This window comes from Equus przewalskii, chromosome 9, assembly GCF_037783145.1.
Source record: "Equus przewalskii isolate Varuska chromosome 9, EquPr2, whole genome shotgun sequence".
Classification (NCBI taxonomy): domain Eukaryota; kingdom Metazoa; phylum Chordata; class Mammalia; order Perissodactyla; family Equidae; genus Equus; species Equus przewalskii.
This window is the reverse complement of record NC_091839.1, coordinates 37,423,140-37,449,375: the sequence shown is the minus strand read 5'-3', so window position 1 is coordinate 37,449,375 and position 26,236 is coordinate 37,423,140. Positions and strand designations below refer to the sequence as shown.

Here is a 26,236-nt window from a genome sequence, read left to right as displayed (position 1 = left end):
AATTATGAATACTGCTGCTATGAACAATTGTGTACAAGTTTTTGTGTGGATGTATGTTTTCATTTCTCTTATGCATATACCTAGTAGTGGAAATGGTGGGTCATATGGTGACTGTTTAACCTTTTGAGGAACGGCCAGACTGTTTTCTGTGTGGCTGTGCCATTTTACACTCGCACCAGCCATGTATTAGTATATTAGGCTTCCAATTTTTCCATATCCTGCCCAGTACTGTTATCGTCTGGGGACCAGCTTTTTGTTTTTTGTTTTGTTTTTAATGATGGTAGTCTGGAAAGCAGTGTGGAAGATTGTTGAAAGTGGAGTACCTACTATGTATTAGACGTAGGGTGTGCACTCTCCATTTCTTTTTCTGAGCTTTGCCACAGCCCGGCAAGGTCAGTGGTACCGTAACTGTTTTTAACAGGTGAATAAACTGAAAAAAGAGGGGCAATTTTCTGTAAGCAACAAAGTTAGCCTGTTTTGAAGCTGAAATTTCAGCTCAGATCTGTGTGGCCCCAAAAACCTATTGTCCTTCTTCCACACTATTATGTGGCCATGAGGTTTAGGAGGAGTGGACCAAATCTGAGGCAGGTTAGCAGAATCTGACAAACAGTGAGATGTAGAGAGGAAAGAAAAGTAGAACATTTCAAGGTGACGGTGAAGTTCAGAGACTGAAGGGAAGGTGAAACAGCTAAAATTTAGATGGGACGAATATCTTTTCTTCCCTCCTCCCTTCTTCCTGCTTGATTGTCCGGGAAGATGAGTTCTTTTAGAACATTTAAAAATTGACGTTCTTACAAGTCATTGAGGTAGAGTTGTTTGGTTGGCACGTGGAAATGTGTGTTGTCATCTTGGAAGTTTAAAAGTTCACCCAGATAACGTTGTCCTCACTGGCGGACTACACAGTGTAGTGGAAAGTGGACAGGTTTTAGTCAGAGAGACCTCAGTTGGAATCCAGTTCTGTAACACTAACAGTGGCAACTCGGGCAGGTTGCTTAACCCCTCTGAGCTTGTTTCTCCATCAGTAAATCTCTGCTGGATTGCTTAAAGATTGAGATAATCTGAATATAGATCCCGACATAGAGCAGGCATGGAACAAATGTTGGTTTCTTCCCCAGAGAAGGTGTGTGGAATGAGGATAAAAGGGACCATGAGCATGGTCCTGGGGCAGTCTTGAGTTAAAAAAGTGGGCAAAAGAGCCAAGAGCTGTTAAAATAGATGGATGGGAAGGTCACAGAACTGAAGAGTAATCTGGAGGAAGTGATGCTGTGAAGTCAAAGGTAGAGAGTTTCAAGAAGCAAGAGTTGGTCACTGTATCAAATTCCGTGATGTGATCAGGGAAGATAACTGACAGTGATCCCTTATTTGTGGCATTTAGGAGCCTTTGCTGCCTGGAGGAGAGCTGTTTGGACGGGAAGCAGATTTTCAGGGGCTGAGCAGTAACTCGAGAAGTTGGTATATAAAGGAAAAGTGATAAAGAGGTAGAGTGAAAAGGAGGCAGGAATAGGGAACTTTTCCTGTTTGTTTTTGTTTTGCTTTGCTTTATTTTTTAAAGTAGAGTAGACTTGAGTGTTCATTCTTCGAGTCCACCGTTGTGCCAGGTGCTGTGCTGAGCCCTGGGGATGCAGTGATGAGCAGGTTTATAATCCGAGAGAAGGAGGGAGATGGGAGAGGGGAGGGAGTGAAGATACGGAGATGAAATGGGGTAACCGAGGAGCAAGAGCCTGGGGAGGCGGGAAGCGACGCTGTGCGGGTTCTCCTTGGAGCGGAGGAGGGAATGTCTCTTGAGGGAGAGCAGTGTCTCCACAGGTGAGTTTCATGGTGGAGTGAGGGGAAGGAGGGTGGTTTTTGACCGAAGGTCTCTATTTTCTCAGTAAAGAGAGAGGCCAAGTTAATGGCTGAGAGTGAGGGTGGTAGATTAGGGTTAGAGTAGGGGATTTAGGATTGTAGTAAAATTTGGACCTGAAGAGTAGAAACGTTTATTAATAGGGGCAAAATACTAATTTCTCAGGTAGACGCCTGCAACTCAATTCCTCCTGGTGTTAGAATTCTGTATTCTTCTATAGTGGTGCTAGGTAGTTTTGCTCAATCGTGTTTTATTCTTAGACCCTAGAGAATGTCTAGAAAGAAGATTGTATCCTTCTTTTTTTTTCCTTTCCTGATTATGTTTCTTGATCAAGTTTTCTTTATTTCTTTGTTATTGATGTTTTTCTCCCTGGTTAGTTTACTTGTTTAATTCTGGATAAGAAATTGATATTCAGAGGTGTATGCTTGATTTTTAAGTTATTTTGGCCGCATAAGTTTAGAAATATGAATTTATACGTTTATTGCTAAGAACATATGGGTGATAGCTGAACTGTAGGAGGACTAAGAAACATTTTCAGTGATGAATATGGGATTCTTGAATTTAAATTCAATAGCTTATATCTGATTCAGCTTTCAGATGATTCTTTTGAGAATTCAAACAAAACACCTAGACAACCTAAAAACGAAGTGAAGAAGAAAGATACAGTGCCCTGGTGGATGGCTGAAGGTGATTTTGAAGACCGCGGTAAATATCGCTGATTAATTTCAGATTATTTGACCACAAGGGGTCAGTCAAGACTTTTAATTCTGGATTTTGTTACGTACTATAAATATATAAAGAAAATGGTACTAATAGTGTGGATTTTTGAAGTATGGATTGATTTTTATCTTTTTATTATGTAATTGAGAATCTGTTTCTGCATTATCAGGTTATTTTACATTGAGATAATTTATATTTATTCAAATTAAGATGGTGAATAATATGAGTGTATTTATATATTATCATGTTCAATGGTAAATTGATTTAAGGTGATTTATTAAAATATTCTGACAATGTATTAATGTCATTGCGTTGGAAAGATTTTAACAAATCTATAGATTTTGGTGTCACAGTCTGTTAACAGCTGTAAAAATAATTTTTTGCCATATTGGTAAAGAACTCATTATTGCTTCTGTCTGGCACCTGTGTCTACCTTTCGAAACCAGAACTATTCCTCGTCACATCTTTACCAATGGACAATCACTCTCTGGAGTGTTTTCTTAGGTATATCTACTATGTTTAATTCTGCCATATTCTTAAGGAACCCCAGACTCCCTCTCCTAAGTTCCTATGTTTGCTCTATTTGTGAATCATTAAGCACCATTTTATAAACTGATAGGATTTCTACATCTCTTCTCTAGGGGAAAAATTTACCCATAGCTTTTGTTTTTTCCCGTAAAATGAGCCCGAATTCCTTAATGTGACCTTAAGGCTCTGCAGAATCTTCCTGGAGCCCTCCTTCCAGCCTAATGTGCTCCAGCCACTCTCAGTTATTCCTTGTCTCCAGGGAACACCACTGGCTCCATGCCTGTGTGCATTAATTCGTCCTTTCTTTTCAGTGGAATGCCTTCCCTCTCATCCTTCTTGTCTAGTAAAGCTTGGCATTACTTCTTTTTGCAATCCCTCCATAACTCTCCTAGCTCCCTTGTCAACACAATTATTGTCTCCTTTATTTTGAAGTCAGAACACCGAAACAGTACTTACACTTTGTGCTGATAGTCATGACCTATAGGGCCACTCCTGAAGTTGGGAGCTTTGTGAGGGCAACAAACACTTCTTTTTCTTTGTACCCCTGACCCTCAACAGTAAATAATAAATGTGTTTAATAAATGTTTTAGAGTAAAATTGATCGTCACTTCTCTGTTCTTCTTAAAACTGTACAATAAGGAATTGCCTTATTGAAAAATTTAGTGTGTTTTTCATAAACCCCCAAACCATGCAGTAATGCTAAAATGCTTTGCATGTGAAGAATTCTTTTTTAGAATCTTTCCCCTCTTGGTGCTTGAAAAACAATATTATATGATGAAGTAATGTTAGAATTGTTGACAAAAATTTGAGATTTAATTAGCATTAAAGTCTCTTTTCTAGAAAGTAATGAATCAGGAATGGAATGTGCCAACTCACTTTAAGGGAAAGACTAGATCGTGGACCAACACTTGAATGTAACCAGACTAAGGGTATTAATAATTTTTTTAAAAGAATATATCAATCAGAAGTGGATTTGATTAGTAAAGGATAAAAGGATACTGAAGAAGCAAACTTTGACAGTGTCCGTTTAAAACAGGAGAAAGGGTTTCTTTGCCCACGGGTGTCACCTGGTCCCTGGTTCAATCACAGACACTTGTTGAGTTCGTTACGTTCTGAGTACTAGGCACTAGTATAGAAAGGCAGGATAGGAGTCCTGCCATCGAGAGCGTAGAAGCTTCTAAGGGACAACTGAACACCCTCTTGAAGAGAGGAACGCATTACCAGTCTTAGACAGGTAAACAACATTGAGCTACTTGAACCTTATCGTTTTGCTTTCTCTTTCAGTTGCTGGAAGGATAAACTGTTTTGCTTACAGAGTGAAACCATCTAATCCTCCTAGTGGTTGTAGTCTTCATTATAAATAACTAAATTGGATCTTGGTTTCAGTTATATTAGTCTGTCCTGAGCTTGATTAGTGTGGGTCACATCCCTGAGGCTAGCCACCACAGCACCCAACCTTAGCATGCACGTTTCCATTTCAAGTATCTATAGATGTATCTCTTGACTTTCTGTAGCTGTATGGAAGTTATTATTTGAGGCATTAAAACCATTCTTCACACAAGGCCATGAAATAAATTGATTCTGAACCCTTCCAAGAGGACACAAATTAAGAAATTAAAATCAGAATTTGTAACTTCTTAATAAGGCTTCCTTCTAAACAAAAGTGCTATTTTTCTAATCTTAATATTTATATCACACAATATAGTTATTTACTTTTTCCACGTATTTATCAGTTTTTTACAACAAATATAGACTTAGGGTAAAGAAATTTCGATCTTGCGTAGCTTTTCCGGTGTTTTTGGAATAAAGAGCAAAACTCCACCCCCAGCCTATGAGAATGAGCAGGGTCTAACCATTGACTCCTGCTCTGGGCTTATTTCTGCCCCGACGACCCTTGCTCTCTAGCTCTAGATCCAATCTCAGTGGTCTTTCTGCATCCTCAGATGTGGCCTGCCCCTCCCATTGTTGACCCTTGTACCTCCTCCTGCCCCTGCCTGGAATTGTCTCCCTTTCCCAGTTTACATAGTTGTTTCCTACCCTTCCTTCACGTAAGGCAGGAGATATTCTTTAAGGTGCCGTGGTATACTGTATTAATTACTTGTGCTTCAAAATAGTTTTTAAAAATTGTCTCATTATGCAAATTTTTGAAATGTTCCATTTAATAAGATGCACTGCAATCAAATAGAATTGTAATTTTTCTTTTGTGAATTTTTGGTCTGATGGAGTTTTATTTAATAGACCAGATTTATTTTGTAGCTACTATCCACAAAATTAGTGTAACAGTACTACTGTGTTGGCATAGTGGTCAAAACAATTTTCTTAACGTAAATATCCAACTTTATGAAATCCCATCTCTAGGGCTGCATGGAACAAATGTAAGCTATTTGAAAACAAAGAGGACTTCTCAGCCAGTTATGGAAATGGAAGAGGAGTCTGTTGAGAGGATTCAGCTTCTTAAGAGCAGTGGAACCTCTATCTTGAGCATTGACAGCTTAGAAACAAATGGTAAGATATGTCAGGGCTATGAGTTGACAGGTTAATCAGTATGCTTATAATCAGCATTTTGTAAAAAATTAACTCATAATTGTCTTGGAGCCTCCTTTACTGAACCATGTAGACAGATTTCATACCTTCCTGGAATGTTTAGAATTATACCTCTCGAGAAACTTTATAACCTTACATATTGATAATAAACATAAATGTATATTTGGTGGGTGAGAGATTAAGTAAAGTGTGTCTTAAATTTTTAAAAATTTTGCTATATAATGTAAATGAATACATCATTGAAATTTTATCAAAATTCTGTATGTTAATAAAATATGTTGATACTTTCCATTTAGAGATAGTAGTTTCTGAGCTCAACCATAGTGTTCTCGGTTTGGGATTGGACACATTAGAAGAACAAGAGGAAAAAGAGCAGTTTTTTGCCAGGCTTGAGAAAGGCTTAACGTCTTCCATCGATTATTCAAGATTAAATAAGGAATTGGATTCTAATGACTCCACACATTTTAAAGCTTTACATAGGTAATGTAAATACGATATAAATTACACGTTAAGTGATTTTTGTGATTTTCTGTATTTTTGAAGGCTGGGGTATGCATGGACTTAAATGGGTAAATATTATAACAGGCAAAATTTACAGCTTATTTTTAACTCTATTTTCTGGGCATTATTTTGGTCAGGGTTTTTCTTATATATAAGCAGAGTGTGTTGATTTGTATTCGAGAGCCCACTCTGCCTCCAGATCTGAAATGTCGTGTCTGAGATACTCTTGAGACTAGGAGCACATTACCCAAAAGACCTTACTAGGAGAGTAATTTATTAAGTGATTTTCCACAGTAAGGTAATAAGAGTCCAGGTAGCGATTATAAACTCAGGAAAAAGGAACAGAAAGGGAAGGGGAACCGGGGAGCAAAGACAGGTTTGGTCTGTGTCCTGCCTTTTTGTTTGGTTGACCCTAATGGTTATCAGGAAGCCTCATGTTTCCTGGAAATTCTGCTAATTGAGTTGGTCCTCTGAAGTATGGTAGACCTTTGACATTCTCAAGACCTTTGTGAAACCTGATATCTTTAGTTTTCTCAGTTTCAGTTTTCCATTTAATTTTTTAAATTATAAATGGAAGTCAGATTACAATTTTCAGATTTTAAGAACACCAAATTATAATTAAATTAAGGGTCAAGAGAATCATAACCTGTCATTGGTTGGAGTGCCTAATCTCCTCAAGATGCTTAGTTTCTTATAGACCATGGACAAAGCAGCGACTGTCCGTGAACTGTGTAGGGTCTGAGGTTTTTTACCCACCCTACGTGCAGGCTGACAAATTAGCCTGCCGGTTTTCTGGGTGCTGACAAGAGACACACAATTCCTGAGTCAGAAACAGAGGACTTTATTTCTTCTCACAAGACCAGTACTCGCATGTCACGTTTATTTGCCTCAGTTCTCCGTGTCCCCAAGGCCCATGGGGGCAACACAAAGGGTCCATGATGGCTGTCTGGACATGTGCTTGGGGGCTTTACAGGAGAGGTTCACTGAGCTTGGGGAGCCTGTTCGCATATAGTAAGTGGAAACAGGCCGGTTCTTTGTCTGGGCGGAAACATTGCCTCCTCTCTCGAGGTTGCTCACTGCAAACACAGCCCTGAGAAATGACCGAGGAAAGAGCTGTCCGTGCCTGTCATTCTTGGCATCCCCAGCAGGGACGTGCAGCGACACTCAGGGCTGTGCTGATGGCCTCTAAAGTGACAATGCAGATTAAGTTTACAGAGGTTTGTTGGTCACGAGCTTTTGCCCCTTTGCAACATAACATTTTCTGATTTCTTAACAGTATTCTTAACTACTGATATTTATGCTCCAGAACAGACTAGTTAGAGTACAACATAGTACAGAGTATGCAATGGTAAATGTTTGCTGCTATTATTATTAGTATTATCGTAGTTTTATAATTTCTTGGATCTGCTAATGGTCTCACTAAAGACAGGGTTGATGGGCTGAAAGGTAGAACTGATTCCTTGGTTTGAAAGAAAGCAGAATATGAACTAATAGCCCCAAAATAAACAGAACTTGCTTAATCTTCTTTGTCACCTCGCTGAGTTTTCCTTGGTTTAAGGCTCCTATGCTGCTTGCATTTCAGGATTAAATTGCCGTTAGCATGTAAATGCTGACTGACCCCACATTTGTTTCTGGCCTCCATGTAGACTTCACTGGTTCTCATAGCTTGAGGTCAGTTCCTCATCTTTAGTGTAGAAAGGACATTTGGGTCCCGAGACATGTAAATGCACATATTTATGTATAAAATTGTTCATATTTGTGTAATAAGCTAAAGTAATATGGCATTTTTTTCCTTTTTATTACCTTGGCAGCTACGATTAAGCTTTGAGGAACCTTTATTTTCAAAACGTTTTCATTACAGCCCCCAAATTTTTAACTTTCAATAGAACAAGGGTACTTGAAAAGAAATATATAATATCAGAGATTTTTAAAAAATATATACAAAGGATTGCATGGAAATGTATTATTAACATGTGATAGTAAATTAAGTAAATATTTTTCCAGTAATCAAGTCAATATAGAACGAACTGAAGATAAGTGTGAGAATGAATCGAAACATGAAGAACTGGCAGGTAATTTCAATGGTTTTTAAATTTGCAATATTTGAAAAGATAACATAGCTTTTAATAAAGACATTGATAAGAGAAGGGTAATTAAAATTTTTAATTAAATTTGATTAAATTTTTAAAAATAATTAAAAAAATAAAAGGAAAATCATGTTGTCTTGGAAAGGGCTTTGAACAGGTAGAGTGAATCGCCTGTGTTACAATCTGAGCTACCGAGAGATGTTGAAAGTGCAGTACCGCCTCGTTTCTTGGGATTGGGCAGGGGAACAATAGGGAAGACAGAAAAAAGGATTTTTGTGCTAAGACCAGGGGAATGTGTGGAGCCGGGACAAATGCCTCCAAAGCATGATTGGGGAGGTATATCTTCTTCTATCTTTTGACTTTTAATGTGTGTTTTTATATTTAAAATGGTTTTCTTGTAGATAGCGTATAACTGGGTTTGGCTTTTTTAATCTGATCTGACGATCTCTGACTTTTAATTGAAGTGTTTCTGCCCTTTACAAAGATATTTATTGGTACAGTTATTTACTGTTTTGCCATTTGTTTTTTGATCTTTCCATCTTTCTGTTGTTGTTATTTCTTTTTGTTCTGCGTTCTGTTGGATTATTTATAGCATTCCGTTTTATTCCTTTTAGCTTGTTAGTTACACCTCTTTGTCCTATTTTTTTACTTAGTTGCCCTATGATTCACAGTATTTTTATCTTAGTAGAGTATACTTTCAGATATCATTATACCACTTTATATGTCTTAACAACAGTAAACCCCCCAACCTTTTTGCTATTTTTGTCATGTATTTTTCTTCTATGTATTTTAAAAACCTCACAATGCATTATTGCTGTTGTTTTAATAGGTGATTATCGTTTAAAAATTTTTAAAGAGATAAAAATTTATGTAAAATTTATTTTTATCCAATTATAGGGGAGGAAGACATATCCTCTACCTGCTGGGTCCTTCTATCTGGGCTACAAATTAAATTCACATGAGACAGAATGACAGGAGACAATCAAAGAAAGCTTTATAACATGTATACATGGAAGACACTCAGGAAAACTGAACAACTCGCCAAAATGGCAGAGCCTCTCATCTTAAATACCACCTTCAGCTAAAGGCAAAGGAGGATGTTAGGGGTAGTGGTTTGGGATTTCAAGGGGAGGAAGGCAATTCACCATTGCCTCACCAGCACAGCAATTCATGCAGCAGTTGATGAACACAGTAGGTAGCAGGTCTTTGGTCTTGAGCTGGGTGGTCACAGCAGGTCAGCAATCAATCCATAGGCTAGGGAGAGATGCTTATCCTTAAGGAAATGCCAACACGGGGGAAGTGTTACGTCTTTCTTTATCTTTTTTTTTTGAGGAACGTTAGCCCTGAACTAACATCTGCTGCCAATTCTCGTCTTTTTTTGCTGAGGAAGATTGGCCCTGAGCTAACATCCGTGTCCATCTTCCTCTACTTTATATGTGGGACGCCTACCACAGCATGGCTTGATAAGCGGTGCATAGGTCTGCACCCAAGATCCAAACCTGTGAACCCTGGGCTGCCAAAGTGGAGCATGCGATCTTAACCACTGCGTCACCAGGCCAGCCCCACATCTTTCTTTATCTTAAGGGGCATTGTCCTTGTCTTTGGGACATGGTAAATGCTTAAAGCAGATATACGATGCATGCTCAACAGCCACGTCAGACCCATTTGGAAAAACAAGGTCAGGCCAAATCAGTTTTACACTGAATGTCTTCCTCATATACCCCAATGTATCCTATTGCTTGCCATTTATTTATCACTCTGTTTTCAAGATTTTCTTTTTATCTTTTTTTGGGGGGGAGCAGTTTGATTATGATGTATGTTGGTGTGCTTTTCTTGTATTTATCCTGTTTGGAGCTGGTTGAGCATCATTGATCTGTGAGTTTATAGTTTTTGTCAAAATCAAAAAGTGTTTTGGCCATTAATTCTTCACATATCATCTCTGCTGCCCATTGCACTCTGCCCTAATTGCAAGTATGTTAGAAAGCTAAATTTTGTCCCACGGGTCACTAAGATTGTTCCATTTCTTGAAGCTTTGTTCCTGTCTGTGCTTCAGTTTTTTATTGCTGTGTCTTCAAGTTCACTGATCTTTTTTTCGTTTCTTTAATCTTCTGTTACTTCATTGAATTTTTTTTTTCTTTTTCTAGAAGTTCCTTTTGGATCTTTTTTTGTCTCTTTACTATCTTTCCTTATTATGTTCATTTTTTTTTCACGTCCTCAACAGTGAGCATATTCTGGTAATCCTGGCATTTGTTCATTTCTAGGTCTCTTTCTGTTGACTTCTTTTTCTGCTAGCTACGGGTCACTTTTTCCTCCTGGAAGTCTAGTGATTTTTTGTTGGGTATGGGATATTGTGGATTTTTACATTGTTAAGTATCTGAATTTTGTTTTCTCCTCTTAACGAGTGTTGAGCTTTGTTCTGGTGGATAGTTAATCCTTTTCTTACGCTTTGTCGGGGGATGTCTAGAGGAGTCTTTATGCTAGGTGCACTTTAACCCTTCTGCTAAGGCACAGCTCTTCCGAGGTTTCCACTGAACGCCCCTGCTGATCAATGAGGACTTTTTCCGCCCAGACTGGTCAGAGCTGCAAAGTCTCCCTGCCCTGTGTGAACGCCAGGAACTGTCTGCCCTGCAGCTTCCCAGTCACTTTGCTCAAACTACACATACATGGCTTAGTATTCAGCACAGGCTCAAGGGCACCCTTATACAGGTTTCTAGAGCTCTGTTTCTACATGGGTACTTCCTCTCTTTGTCACTGTTCTGCAGCTTCTAATCCCTCAGCCTGTGTGAACTCTTATCTCTGTCTCAGCAGTGAGACTGGCCTGATCCCTACCCCAGTGCTTAGCACTCCAGAATGGACGTACCTTCAGGGAATTGGAGGGCTCAGCTCACTTGGTTATCTTTCCTTAGGAATCACCTTTTTGTGCTGCCACTTGTCTGATATCTGAAAACAGTTGTTTCATGTATTTTGACTAATTTACTAATTGTTTACAGAGTCCTTGAACTTCATCATGGTAGAGGAGAAGGCCCTCTACATTGCGTGATACTTAAATTAATATTTGCAGCTACATTTTCCAACAAAGAATAAAAAATGTCTCCAAAAAGGATCTTTTACATTTAATATTGTTTATTTTATCTGAATTTTTATAATATTTTTTATGCAAATAATATTTTCAAATTTACAAGGGTGGGGAATATAACAATAGAAATAATACCTTGAATATGTAACATTTTCCTGCCATAAAGGTCAGAGCACTACAGATTAATATTCTCATTTTTCAAAACAATATAGAAGAGCCTTGATATTACTGTCTCTGATAGTTCTCATATGAGAACCACCTTCTCAGTTTGGTTTTACTCTTTCATTTTTGTATCAACTTAATTTGCCTCGATGTTTCTTTCTGAAATCTCTGATATGTTGTTTTCCTTCTATTTCTTGTCTTATCTATTTCATTTCTCTCTGTATCTACCAATGACTTTTCCTCTTACTTCAAACCTATTTTATTCATGACAAATTCCTGAGGCAGGGGTTGGTCATTCATATGTTGGACAGTAGTATTTCCCTATAGACTATGCTATTACTTTACTAAATGCAAATTACAAAATGTAGTTTTGAAAAGTGCATGTTGATTAGCACTTTTCCCAATAAGAAATAATATTTGGCTTTATTAACTTTGGTTCAGATTAAGTGTAGTACTAGCTTTAATAATACTGACAGACAACTACTACTGTGAACATAATAGCTAACGCTTATATATAGTGCATATTATATATCAGCTGCTGTTCTCAATGAACTTTCTCTTAATCTTTTCAGCAACCATTTGAGATAAGTACTATTATCATCCTCACTTTACATACGGTAAGAGTAAGGCAAAGAGAATTTGTGACCTGACAGTTCTGCTGCTGAAAGTAGTAGAAGCAAGTGGTGAACCCAGGCCTTCTAGCTCCCAGTCGTGCTTTTAAGCACGGTGCTGTACTACCTGACCTGTTTCTTATGCTCCTCTTTGCAGTCACACGAACTAAATCCCCTTCCATTGATTTCAGGTAGTTCCCAAATCCCAAGTAGTTGTCTAAGTTCATTGTCATACCCTCCCGTATCTCCTCTCTCCTTGCTTGTCATCTTTTCTTAAGTAAATCTAATCCGTGAGGTTACTTAAAATTCAGTGATTCCCACCTAGAATATTAAAGTCTTAATCATTTTGTATTGGTCCTAGCACCTAGAAGTATGTCTAATACAAAGTGACTTCTCAGTAACTGTTTTGTGGATTTAATTATGTCTATTGATGTTTAGAAAATGCCAGTGTTCTTTCTTATATGGAGGAGAAAGAAGGTGAGCGTCTTAGCCTGAGAATATAGATATTAACGTAGTTAACCAACTAACCTAACTTAGCCACTAAGTTACAATACCTGTGCTGTTCTGACCTCGTATTCCTTGTGAACTGAAATTGAGATATTTCTGTGGGCTGATCTCACTGGAAGCATCTCTAACTTCCATGCCCTCTCAGATTCATCCCCAGACTTCCAGTATTAATTACACTCAGGTTGTCCGCTCCCTTCTAAGAGAAGACTAAAAGACAGCCTTTCCAGAAGCAGCCTCGCAAGTACTTGTGCCATCCTTCTTACAACAGGCCATCCTGATTCTGAATGTGATCTAATTTTTGAAATACAAATAAGACTGTTTGCTTCTGGAATGATTGATTCCACTCTGAAAAGGCTGTCCCGCTTCTACAGCCCACAGATCTCAGTCAATCCTTTGATTTAAGGGCTATAATCAAGTTCAAAGTTGATGAAAAGATCCTGGCCACATAGTCCTTGCTCCGCCTTCCCCATAAGTCCTCTGATGGCATCTTGTTAACAGGGACACACCTTCCCGTTCTGTTGCAAAGTCATTGAGCTATAATTTGAGACTTCCTGGGAAGAACCCAGGACTGGGAAACAGTGAAGGTCATACAGGGCCAGTATTTGCTAAGGGAGGTGTCGGAGATAGACCTGTCCGAAGTACTGTTTAAGGCTTTCAGTAGAGATAGCTACAGAGGCCTCAAGAATCAGCTTAACAAAATAAGCAAAATCCAGCCTTGTTAGGAGTTTCAAGATTTCACAAAAGTGCTGCTTTTTTTAAGTAAGCAATTTGAGATTTTTGTCTTTGAAGAGCAAATATTAAAGTTTGTTTTAAAAATGATATAAAATCTTTTGGTCAGCTCTAGAAATTTTTAGTTGGCTAATATAAAAGATTAAAAGTATAAAACTCTTATACCATTTGAAAATATAAAAAACCAAAATGACCTAAGATAGTCTTATGAATTGAATTCTCATTAAATCTTTGCAAAAAAAAGTCTTCTCTAAAGATATCTTTATGTTAATATTTCAATAAATTATTCTGAGTCAGACTTCTTCCGTTGGAAATTAACAGTATTTTCCTGGAATTTGACTTCTTTGACAATGTGATCCTTGTATTTTTTTAAATTATTTTCTTCAGAAAATTACAGTGATGATTTTGAAGATGAGGAGGATATTGATGCACCTTTACCTACTAAAGATGGAGAGACTAATTGCAAAGAAAATCCCATATCAGAAAAAACAAAAGCACCCAAACAGGTATACATCAGTTATATATTTGACAGTTTAGAAACTTATTTCATTACCTTAGCTGACAGCATCTGAAAAGCTTGAAATATGAGGAGTCCTTCATAGTCTTGCTCATTGCTGTAACGTTCTAGGTCTCTTTAACACCCAGTTAGACATTCTTACCTGAGGATGTCGATTTATTATAAGTCTTAATGAAATATCATGGCAATTGATGATTTTCTAAAGGATTTCTTTTGGCAAGTAATCTCCTTAAGTTAAGCTTTAGAAATTGGAAACTTAATTAAAATCTCAAATCTAATTTTTAAACAGGTATATTAAATTACACTTTTCTTGAGTAGGTCTTGTCCTTGAAGTACAATAAATATCCCTCCTTGTTACTTGTGCTAGTATAGTAACATTACTGTGTGAAACTTCCTTGGCTAAGATCATGAATTAAATTGTTCCATTCACATTCAATGTTACTATACTCTAATTTTTTCGTTTCTCAGTTTTTACTGAGACTGGTTAAGGGTACACAGGATGTTGGCTGCCTGATGGAACTTACCCTTGAGCTATCTAATAGTAACTAGTAGGACAATTGCTGTTTGTTATATTGATCTGTATCTGGACATAGTCACTTTTGGGATTGTGTGTGAGGGCTAGATGTTTTGAATATGTGTGAAACCATAAACTCTAAAAAGAAGTGAGGAACACTTTCTAGCTATTAATAAATACTCTTACTTTTGAATTTACCTAGTACTTTGTCCTTGGGGGTGTGTGTCACACAGGTTAGGTGGAGAAACAAGATGCCCTTAGGAATACATGAAGATTAATGAGTGTGATCTGATGAATAGCCTTAGAAATTTAATGAGATTTATACTTGGAATATGGCAATTACAATATTTTATGAAAAATAAATATTTTATGAAAAATACAGTATTTTATGAAGAGTAAATAAATGTGTAGCAATGTGTCAACCTAAATGTTGAAGCCTAGTAGGGAGTTGTCTGGGTAAGGATCTAAATAGGAAGGAAATAAAGCTCTGTTATTGTGGCATCATCCTAGATACTGCCTTAATAAGCAAGTAGAGAATATAGGTGACACTAATTAGAGTACTTATTCTAAGGAAGGTATAATACTGATGGATTTCAATCATCTTGCCATTTGGTGACCTGCCTTTTTGAAAATTTTGTCTCAAAATATTGATGGAACAATGACTACGTTATATTTATCATTAATTTTTAGCAATAAGGGAAAAACGATTGGTGATGTTATAATAGCTGGAATCTTACATGAATTATACATGTTATCCTGGAGTTCAAAAGTAGGAGAACTTCTGGGCCCAGCCCAGTACCATAGGGTTTAAGTTCGCACACTCCGCTCTCTTGGCCTGGGATTTGCCGGTTTGGATCCCGGGTGCAGAATTACACACCACTTATCAAGCCATGCTGTGGTGGGCATCCCACATATAAAGTAGAGGAAGATGGGCATGGATATTAGCTCAGGGCCAATCTTCCTCAGCAAAAAGAGGAGGATCGGTGGTGGACGTTAGCTCTGGGCTAATCTTCCTCAAAAAAAAAAGTTTCTGAGTAAGGTAGATGAGCAGATGGCATCTAGATACTTTAAAGAAGGCTTATAAAGGCCTAAATTAAGTTCTGGTAATTGCAAGCCTTCTGAAGAGACTTTTAAATGTTCTCTTGCAGCTATGATCTCTAGTCTTGTACAGTGATTGGTGAATGAGGGTGATGAAAGAAACCTACAAGGCATATTTCCTTATCTTTTTATAATGGAGTAAAGTGTTAACTTTCAAATTTTGTTACTATTTCCATTGTGGTCCTTTTACAAAACTTTGGTTTCAAATCATATGATCACTTTCTTCTTTTAATTAGGAAGAAGAGAAAACTGGCATGCTGGCTAATGGTAAATATTATGTATATTCATATATATTAGTTGGCAAAAAGTTGATCTGTTCAGATTGCATCTAAATGATTCCAAATATGTCACCATCTGTCTTTGTTTTTTGATATCTCTAATGAAGGTTCACAGCTTTTCTCCATAATATATCCCTCATGACTATCTTGAATCTTTCCTGTTATATTTAAGGATATTTCTTTTTTAAAAGCCCAGGGCCACATGGCTTCATGGGTGAAGTCTACTAAAAATTCAAAGAATTGATACCAATCCTTCTTAAACTCTTCCAAAATATAGAAGAAGAAGAAGAAATAATTCCAAACTCATTCTGTGAGGCCAGGATCACCCTGATACCAAAACCGAAGAAAGACACTTCATGAAAAGAAAACTACAAGAAAATAATCCCATTTAAAATAGCATCAAAAAACATAAAATACTTAGAAATAAATTTAACCAAGGAGGCAAAAGACCTGTACACTGACAACTGTAAGACATTGTTGAAAGAAATTGAAGCAGACACAAATGGAAAGATATTCCATGTTTGTGGCTTGAAAGAATTAATATTGTTAAAATGTCCGTACTACCCAAAGTGATCTACAGATTCAGTGTAATCTCTATCAACATTCCAGTGGCATTTCTCACAGGTAGAAAAAAAAATCTTATAATTCATATGGAACCACAAAAGACCCGGAATAGCCAAAGCAATCTTGAGAAAGAGGAACAAAGCTGGAGGCATCATACTTCTTGTTTTTAAACTATGTTACCAAGCTATAGTCATCAAAACAGTCTGGTATTGGCATTAAAAACAGACCCATAGAGGGGCCAGCCCCATGGCCTAGTGGTTAATTTCAGTGTACTCTGCTTCAGTAGCCCAGGTTCAGTTCCCAGGCACCGACCTATACCGCTTATTGGCACCCATGTTGTGGCGGCAGCCCACATACAAAATAGAGGAGGATCGGCATGGATGTTACCCAAGGGTTAATCTTCCTCGGCAAAAACCAAACAAAAATCCAGAAACAGATCAATTGAACAGAATAGAGAGCCCAGAAATAAACCCATGCATATATGGTCAATTAACTTTTGACAAAGGTGCCAAGAATATACAGGAAAGGATAGTCTCCTTAATAAATGGTGTTTGGAACATTGAGCCACACACATGGAAAAGATGAGACTTGACCGCTATCTTACACCATACAGAAAAATCAACTCAAAATAGGTAAAAGCTTGAACATAACACCTGAAACTGTAAAACTCCTAGAAGAATACATAGGGCATAATCTCCTTGATGTTATACTTGGCAATGATTTTTTGGATTTGACACCAAAAGAAAATGCAACAAAAGCAAAAATATGTGGGATTATGTCAAACTCTAAAGCTTCTGCACAGCAAAGGGTACTACCAACAAAATGGAAAGACAACTTGGGGCTGGCCCTGTGGCCAAGTGGTTAAGCTCGCATGCTCTGCTTCGGCGGCACAGGGTTTTGCTGGTTTGGATCCTGGGCGTGGACATGGCACCACTTATCAAGCCGTGCTGAGGTGGCGCCTCACATAGCACAACCAGAATGACCTACAACTAGAATATACAACTATGTACTAGGGGGCTTTGGGGAGAAAAAGAAGAAGGGGAAAAAAAGAAGATTGGCAACAGATGTTAGCTAAGGTACCAATCTTTAAAAAAAAAAAAAAGACAACCTGTGGAATAGGAGAAAATATTTACAAACTACATCTCTGATAGGCCATTAATATACAAAATATGCAAGGAACTCATACAACTCAGTAGCAATAAACCGAATAACCCAGTTAAAAAAATGAGCAAAGGATCTAAATAGACATTTTTCCAAAGAAGATGTACAAATGGCCTACAAGTATCTGGAAAGATGCTCAGCTTCACTCATCATCAGGGAAATGCACATTGAGATATCTTCTCACACCTGTTAGGAAGGCTGTTCTTAAAAAGACACATAACAAATGCTGGCAAGGGTGTGGAGAAAAGGGAACCCCTGTACACTGTTAGTTGGAATGTAAACTGGCACAGACACTGTGGAAAATAGTATGGAGTTTCCTCAAAAAATTAGGACTGAACTAGTGCATGATCCAGCATTCCCCCTCTGGGTGTATATCCAAAGGAAAGAAAATCATCTTGAAGAGATATCTATACTTCCGTGTTCATTGCAGCATTATTCACCATAGCCAAGCTATGGAAACAGCCTAAGTATCTGTTGATAGATGACTAAATAAAGAAAATGTGTATCTATATATAATGGTCTATTATTTAGCCTTAAAAAAGAAATAATCCTGCCCTGTGTGACAACATGGACGAATCTGGAGGGCATTGTGCTAAGTGAAATGAGCCACACAGAGAAAGACAAATACTATGTAGTACCACTTACATGCAGAATCTAAAAGCACAAAGTCGAACTCATAGAAACAGAGTAGAATGGTGGTTTCCAGGAGCTGGGAGAGTGGTGGGGGGAAATAGGAAATGGTTGGTAAAAGGCTACAAACTTTCAACTATAAGATGAATAAGGTCTGAGGATCTAATGTATAATGTGGTGACCGTAGTTAATACTGTATTGTTTAATTGAAGTTTGCTAAGAGAGTAAAACTTAAATGTTCTCACCCAAAAAAAGAAGTAAATATGTGAGTTGACAGACGTATTAATTAACTTGATTTTGGAAATCCTTTCACAATGTATATGTATGTAAAATCATTAAATATGTTACAATTTTATTTGTCAGTTATACCTCAGTAAAGCTGGGGGAAAAAAAAAAGATGGTTAATTGACAAAAGAAAATGTGATTTACAGAGTCCCAATCAGTGGTATGTTGATATATGTTTAACAACCAGATAATGGAAAAAATGAAAAGGCCCTAAGTTCTAGAGCTTACCCATTTATATGGTGTAAATCCTTCCATCTTAGTTGATTTCAAGATAGCAACATGATGAAACAGTATGAAGATATTATTCAGATAAAAATACAGATAAAATTGATGTGAATTACCTGAAAGTAGATAGTAGTAAATGTAGTAAGGTAATTAAGAAGTGAAAAAAAGGAAAACTGCAGGCCAATATCCCTGATGAATACAGTTCGAAAATTCTTTATAAAATACTAGCAAACTGAATTCAACAGCTCATTAAAAGGATCCTACACCGTAATCAAGTGGGATTTATCCCTGCGACGCAAGGATGGTTCGACATATGCAGATCGGTCAGCGTGATAAAATGGGTTAACAAAATAAAAAGCCACATGATCATCTTAATATACACAGAAAAAGCGTTTGATAAAGTTCAACATTCGTTCATAATTAAAACTTTCAACAAAATAGAACTTCCCTTAACACAATAAAGGCCATATATGACAGGCCCACAACTAACATAATCAACGGGGGAAAACAGAGCTTTCCTTCTGAGATCCGGTACACGGCAAGGGTGCCCGAGCTCCCACTTCTATTCAACATAGTACTGGAGGTCCTAGCCAGGGCGTTTAGACAAGAAAAAGAAGGAGAAGGCATCCAGATCGGAAAGGAAGAAGTAAAATTATCTCTGTTTGCAGATGCGATGATCATACGTGCAGAAAACCCTAAAGACACAGCAGAAAACTGTTAGAACTAGTAAACAAATTCATCATAGTTGCAGGATACAAAGCCAGCATGCAAAAATCAATCTTGTTTCGATATACAAACAACAAACTATCTGAAAAGGAAATCAAGAAAAACAATCCCATTCACAATAGCAACAAAAAGAGTGAAGTGCACGGGAGTAAACCTAACCAAAGAGGTGAAAGACTTGCACGTTGAAAATTATAAAACACTGAGGAAGGAAATTAAAGAAGACAGATTAATGGAAAGGCATCCTATGTTCGTGAATTGGAGGAATTCCTGTTTTTTAAATGTCATCCTATTCAAAGTATGGATCTACAACCTGCAGATCTGCTGTGCAGTCCCTATCAAAATCCCAGTGGCATTCTCTACAGAAACAGATAAAACAATCCTAAAATTCATAGGGAATTACAAAAGACCCCAAATAGCCAAGGCAGTGTGGAGCAAGAAGAAAAAGACTGGAAGCATCACACTCCCTGGTTTCAAAAATATATTGAAAAGCCACAGTAATCAAAATAGTATGGTATTGGCATAAAAACACATATAGACCAATAGAACAGAATAGAGAACCCAGAAATAAATCCATGCATGTGTGGTCAACTGATCTTCAGCAAGGGTGCCAAGAATATAAAGTGGGGAAAGAATAATCTCTTCAGTAAATGATGTTTGCAAAACTGGATATCCACGTGCAGAAGAATGAAATTGGACCCTTATCTCACATCATGTACAAAAGTCAACTCAGAATGGATTAAAAACTTTTAAGACCTGAAACTGTAAAACTACCAGAAGAAAACAGGAAAAAACCTTCTTGACATTGCCCTAGGCAATGATTTATTTGATATGACCCCAAAAGCATAGGCAACAAAAGCAAAAATAGACAAATGGGATTACATCAAACTAAAAAGCTTCTGCATAGTAAAAGGAACAATGGAGTGAGAAGGCAGCCTACAGAATGGGAGAAAATATTTTTAAACTATATGTCTGTTAAGGTATTAATATCCTAAATATATAAGGAACTCATGCAACTCAATAGCGAAAAGCAAATAACCCAATTAAAAAATGGGCACAGGACCTGAATAGACATTTTACAAAGAAGACATACAAATGGGCAGAAGGTATATGAAAAGATGTTCAACTTCACTAATCATCAATGAAAAGCAAGTCAAAACCACAATGAGATATCACTTCGTACCTGTTAGACTGACTCTTATCACAAAGACGAAGGAAAACAAGTGTTGGCAAGGATTTGGACAAAAGGGAACCCTTCTGCACTGTTGGTGGAAATGTAAACTGCTACAGTCACTATGAAAAACAGTGTGGAGGTTACTAAAAAACTTTAAAATAGAACTGTCTTACTATCCAGCAATTCCGCTTCTGGATATATATCTCTTAAGAGATATCTGTATTCCCATGTTCATTTTGGCATTATTCCCAATAGCCAAAATAGGGACACAATCTAAATGTCTGTCAACAGATGAATGGATCAAGAAAATGTGGTGTGTATATATATATATGTGGGCTTTATCCAAATATATATGTATTATTCAGCCTTAAAAAAGAAGGGAATTCTGCCATTTGCAACAACATAGATGAACGTGGAGGGCATAGAGTGAAAAAGCCAGATGCAGAAAGGCAAATACTGCATGATCTCACTTACATGTAGAATCTAAAAATGTCAAATTTATAGAAACGTAGATTAGAATGACGGTTACCAGAGGCTGGGAGGGTGGGATATGGGGAGATGTTGGTTAAGGGTACAAAGTTTCAGTTATGCAAGATACATAAGTTCTGGAAGTCTAGTGTACAACAGTGTGACTATATTAACAAAAGTATGTTGTGTACTTGAAATTTGCTAAGAGGGGAGTTCTTAAGTTTTCTCACCACACACCCAAGAAAAGGTAACTATGCAAGGTGATGTGTGTTCATTTGCTTGATCGTGATGAATATTTCACAATGTATGCATATATCAAATCTTCAAGTGTACACCTTAAATGTATACAATTTTAATTGTCAACTATACCTCAATAAAGTTGGGGGAAAAAATAATATTCAATTTTGTTATTTTCTCAGGCCCTTTGCCCTCCACCTATAAAGATACGTTAGGCCTGTATAAGCACAGATATGTGTGTTGATGTAAGCCTACTCTCTTGCATGTAAGAAGAAGATCATGCTTGTTATAGATAATTTTATTATTTACTGAATATGTATTATACAACATATATAAAATATATATATAATAAACGTTTGCTTTTATATGGGTTGCATATGATTAAGATATTTTCTTAAATTAAAGGAACCATAAAAATATCTCTACATCCTCATATCTTTTCTGTTACGTTGTTCCAGTCGTGCTGCTTGATTCGTTAGAGTCTGTTGCAGAGGTCAACCTTGATGAACAGGATGGAGCAGCAACTAAGCCACAGGCCCTGCCGGAAGGGACTGATCATGAAATGACAGGAACAGGTAAAAATGTTTGAAAAACTCACTGTTCTCTAATTATGTAATGTTTTATGACTAATTGACTTTATTTCTAGGGAAAAATATGTATAATAACTATGCTGACAATAAAATTTTAAAGCTTTCCTTTTCTACCATATTTAACTTAAATAATCTGAACTTGTTAATGGTGACACTTAATGTTAGTAGACCAAGTAAAATGTGTTCTTAAATAAATACTTATTAATAAGTGAAGAAATGCTGTTGATACAAAGTGGAGCATGCTAGGTGAATATTAACTAATTTTTTGTCCCCTCCAGAGTATTCAGTTAAATTTGCCATGTGTAGGAGAAATGAGACTTAGGTCTTATGGTGCTTTTCCATACTTGCCTCCAGGCAGGAAAAAGCTAGATCACATGCCCAAATTCTGAAATGCCTAGGACCACGTAGACTTTACTAAAGGGTGTAAAGGTCTTTAAGACACTGCCTTTTAAAACATTTTTAACCCGGTGGAATCCTTATCTCCGAGTGAAATCTTATGTTGTACTCTCTATATAGATAAAAATGGTATTTTATTGGTATAAATATAAATGTTTACATTTGTAACATTTACTTCTACAGTTAGAGCAATAATGGTCTTTTGAAATCAGAAGTTATAGATATTTCTTATATTCTCATATCACCTTTAGACTTCCAATGTGTTTGTATATTTTGTTTTTGTTGTAAAATATAAAAATATTCTTCATTTACCACATAAATAGTTGCAAATGGGAACTTGTTAATCAGCTTGTTGGTCTTAGTTGACCAGTATTGTCAGTTAAACCAATGCAGACACTTGGAAAAAACAGCAATGGAAATGATAAATTACTCACCAACTCTAAACATCTGCTTGCATTTTATTTTTGTTTTTTATTTCTTTTTGCTTTGCTTTTTTACTGAAGTATAGTATGCCTATGGAAAAGTTCGTGTATCATAATTGTGCAAATTGATGAATTTGCAAATACTGAAGAACCCACGTAACCAGCAACCAGATCAAAAAACAAAACTCGACCCAAACCATGAAGTCCACTCAGATCTCTTATTTATGATCACTGCTGTTCCAGGAGTCACCACCACCATCCTGACTTGTTTCATCCACTTCCATATTAAAATATAAATATAAAAGTCAAAAAGTTAGAACAGAATTTTCCCATCAAGACGTGTTACTCACTTTCTGGTGGTTATCCAGCTGAGTGTTCCATCATGATGAAAGCGTGTGCTGGCACACGTTCATGTCTTACTGCTGCTTGTCTAAGTACACATCGCACATGTGCCATGATAGTGGCGCCACTGGTTTTCAGTAAGCAGACGTGAATTCTTTTAAAAGACTCATGTGGAGCCACAGCTTTGCTCATCCGTGACACATTATAGGAAATTCATATATGTGCAGGATGGCCAGAGAAACTGTATTCTAAGATATGCCTGAAAACAAAGCAGCAGGCAAAAGTTAGCACTCTGATGAGCTTCAGAGTATTACACTTCCGTAAGTGGCACATTTGAGTGTGCAGATTAACTCCTATTGTGGTTTTATATTATAAGTTTGCAAGTTTATAAGTTTGTATTATTTAGTTATCTATTATAAGTTTTATAGCACGATTTAAGATGAAGTTTCAATCAAACATTTGTGGAACCCATAATTTTCTCTGAAACACTCTGATTTTATAAAATACAGTATGAAAAACCACTTCTGTAGTTTATAAGAAAAATTCCGAAATAAGAAAATATTGCTGAAAGTAAAACTTCTACTAAGATGATCCAAGCAGTTATATAAAGTTAGAGTTTTCTCGTGTTATTTCTTAAATGTTCTTGACTCTGAAATATTTTGATGAATCAGTTACTGTCAGATAGTAGAGTATGAACTGATTGTCATGTAGACTGTGATTTGTCTTCCCAGCCGTGCCCGTTATCAGCTGGGTGACACTGGACAGTTAATGCTCCTAAGCCTGTTTCCTCCTCTTTAAAATAAGACCTTGCGATGGTCACCTGAGGCAATGTCTAGTGCCTGGTACATTGAGATTCAACAAGCAGTAGCAACTCTGTGGTTAATATTACATAGTACAATAGTAATAGTACGTAATTAACTCTCTGTTAACAGTCCAAGTTATAGTAAAGAACCTGAAGGGACACGGTATAAATGCTTATTGGCTGTGGGGTATTGTTTACCTAGAAATTCAAAAATACTCTTGAAAATCTTTAAATCAGCACCTGAACTTGGTGTAAGAACTGAAAAGATCAGTGGAGTGTTCTTGTTTTGTGTTACCATGTTTGTTCCAGTATTAAGCAGGCTCAGATTAGGTGATATGTTGTCAAAGATCTTTTTTAATAATATTATTTGTGAAATTCTTTGTGCTTTATTGTAGTAAAAAGATTGGTAACTATAACAAAGAGGTTTTCGTAACACCAGGCCAGATGTAGCCTTTTGCTTGTTTCCGTTTGTCTCACAGGCAAGTACCCTTCTGAGCTGAGGCTGCATGACTGCAGCCGTCACAGGATGAGAGTATTGCTCCACAGCTAGACTCTTGCCTCTGCCAAGTAGGATCTGACACTTCTCAGCTTTCTAAAGTGGAAAAATTTAGGGAGCTTTTGACTATAGTAATATATAAAATAACTACATAGAGTACTCTTTTTAATATAAAAGCAGAGAAATCAGCCCTTTACTTTTCTTTCCATAAAATGCTTGCCAAGGGGCCAGCCCCATGGCATAGTGGTTAAGTTGAACGTGTTCTCCTTCAGTGGCCTGGGTTTGCAGGTTCAGATACTGGAAGCAGACCTATACCACTCATTGGCCATGCTGTGGCGGCAACCCATGTGTAAAATAGAGGAAGATTGGCACAGGTCTTAGCTCAGGGCTAACCTTCCTCAGCAAAAAGAAAGAAAAAAAAAAATGCTTGGTAAAAGTTAACTTTTATGACCCTGGAATTTTAATGTCACTTGACTTAGTGACTCAAGTTAGGCGAAAAGTACCTTTCCCCTGCTCTGTTTTCTGAGCAGCCCCTAATACCTCTCTGTCCTCCATTTCTAATTTCTAACATTTAGGTCATTTGTTTTTCTGCATGTTTGCTCTGCTGTTGCTTTAAAGCCTGGCACCTTTGTTGTGACACCTCACACCTGGTAAATTAGGTATGCACATTCAGTACAGCTGTTTACCATTGGGGTCATTTCTTTATAACTCAGCAGATACTTAAGCATCCTGGTATTTCCACAGAGAAGAGAAAATGCCATGTGCCTTTTTCCTTCATAAGATTAATCCTTTTCCTCAGTCATGGATAAGTTAGAGGAGTGTTAGGTTTACCTTGTCAACGAAAATAATCCATAACCAATCTATACATGAAAATTTGGGAGAGTTTATTCTGAGCTAAAGTGTGAGGACCATGGTCCAGGGCCTTTCTTCCCAAAGGAAGAAAGGGCACCAAAGAAGTGAGGTATACAGAGTGGTTATGTACCCCCAACCAGGATGTTTCACATAGGGTTGAAATGTCCCTTTTACAGTAGTCATGAGACTGCTCTACCAGCACAGCGATTGATGGAAACAGCAGGTAGGGGGTCTGCTATCCTGGCAGGTGTAGCAGGAAGCAAGTCTGTTGTCTGGAGCTGGGCGGTCACAGGCAAGCGCAGCAGTCAGTTTCTAGCCTAGGGAAAGATGCTTAATACTTAAGGAAATGCCAACGTTGGGAGGGGGAGGGAAGTTGCACCTTCATCTCAAGGGCCTTTGTTCTTGCCATGGGGAATGTCTAAAGCAGATATACAATGCATGCTCAATGGCCTCGGTCAGGCCCTTTTGGAAAAACTAGGCCAGGCCGAATTAGGTTTACACCAAATGGCTTCCTCATATACTCCAATATATCCTATTGCTTGCCATTTCTATTTGTCAACCTTAACAGGCAAGATCTTTTTCTCCAAGTCCTGTTGGAAAATCTCTGCCTTATAACTGTAGTGATTCTAATGGTTAGTTAGAATCCTCCACTTTTTTTTTTTAAGTATGCTTTTTTTGGTGAGGAAGATTGACCCTGAGCCAACATCTGTTGCCAATCTTTCTCTTTTTTTTTTCTCCCCAAAGCCCCAGTACATAGTCGTATATCCTAGTTGTAAGTCATTCTAGTTTTTCTATATGGGATGCTGCCACAGCATGGCTTGATGAGCAGTATGTAGGTCCATACCTAGGATCCAAACTGACAAATCCTGGCCTGCCAAAGTGGAGTGTACAAACTTCACCACTAAGCCACGGGGCCGGCCTCTCCCCGACTTTTTCATTTTTAATTTATTTAAGCTAAGCTATTAGTTATTGGGCATGCTCCAAATAGCAGTGGTGACCTGAAGCATGAGATAGAAAGATATCCCATGTAAGGCGTTCTTACACAGTCTTATATGGGTCACTTGACTACCTCTTATCTTTAGAGTTGAGAATAGCCCCTTGGAATTGTACAACTTGCAGTTTATAGAGAGGGAGATGAGTGTGTATGTACCACT

General features: G+C 37.4%; 1 protein-coding gene across 15 annotated transcripts in view; it reads left to right on the top strand.

The window, feature by feature from the left end:
• The window catches only part of CEP162 (centrosomal protein 162), an 85,297-nt gene that overhangs the window by 3,298 nt on the left and 55,763 nt on the right, over positions 1 to 26,236 (top strand). For 10 of the 15 annotated variants that reach the window (XR_011522560.1, XR_011522562.1, XR_011522559.1 and 7 more), the window contains exons 3-9: positions 2,434 to 2,548; positions 5,450 to 5,596; positions 5,932 to 6,115; positions 8,141 to 8,208; positions 13,696 to 13,814; positions 15,674 to 15,704; positions 21,641 to 21,757. Coding sequence is in view for 11 of the 15 variants with exons in the window: in XM_070559153.1 (XP_070415254.1) it covers positions 2,434 to 2,548; positions 5,450 to 5,596; positions 5,932 to 6,115; positions 8,141 to 8,208; positions 13,696 to 13,814; positions 15,674 to 15,704; positions 21,641 to 21,757 (781 nt within the window). In the remaining 4 variants the exon portion in view is untranslated. Of the gene's footprint in view, positions 1 to 2,433; positions 2,591 to 5,449; positions 5,597 to 5,931; positions 6,116 to 8,140; positions 8,209 to 13,695; positions 13,815 to 15,673; positions 15,705 to 21,640; positions 21,758 to 26,236 lie in introns of all 15 variants that reach the window. The other 5 variants (XM_070559154.1, XM_008513912.2, XM_070559156.1 and 2 more) reach the window with 3 other exon arrangements.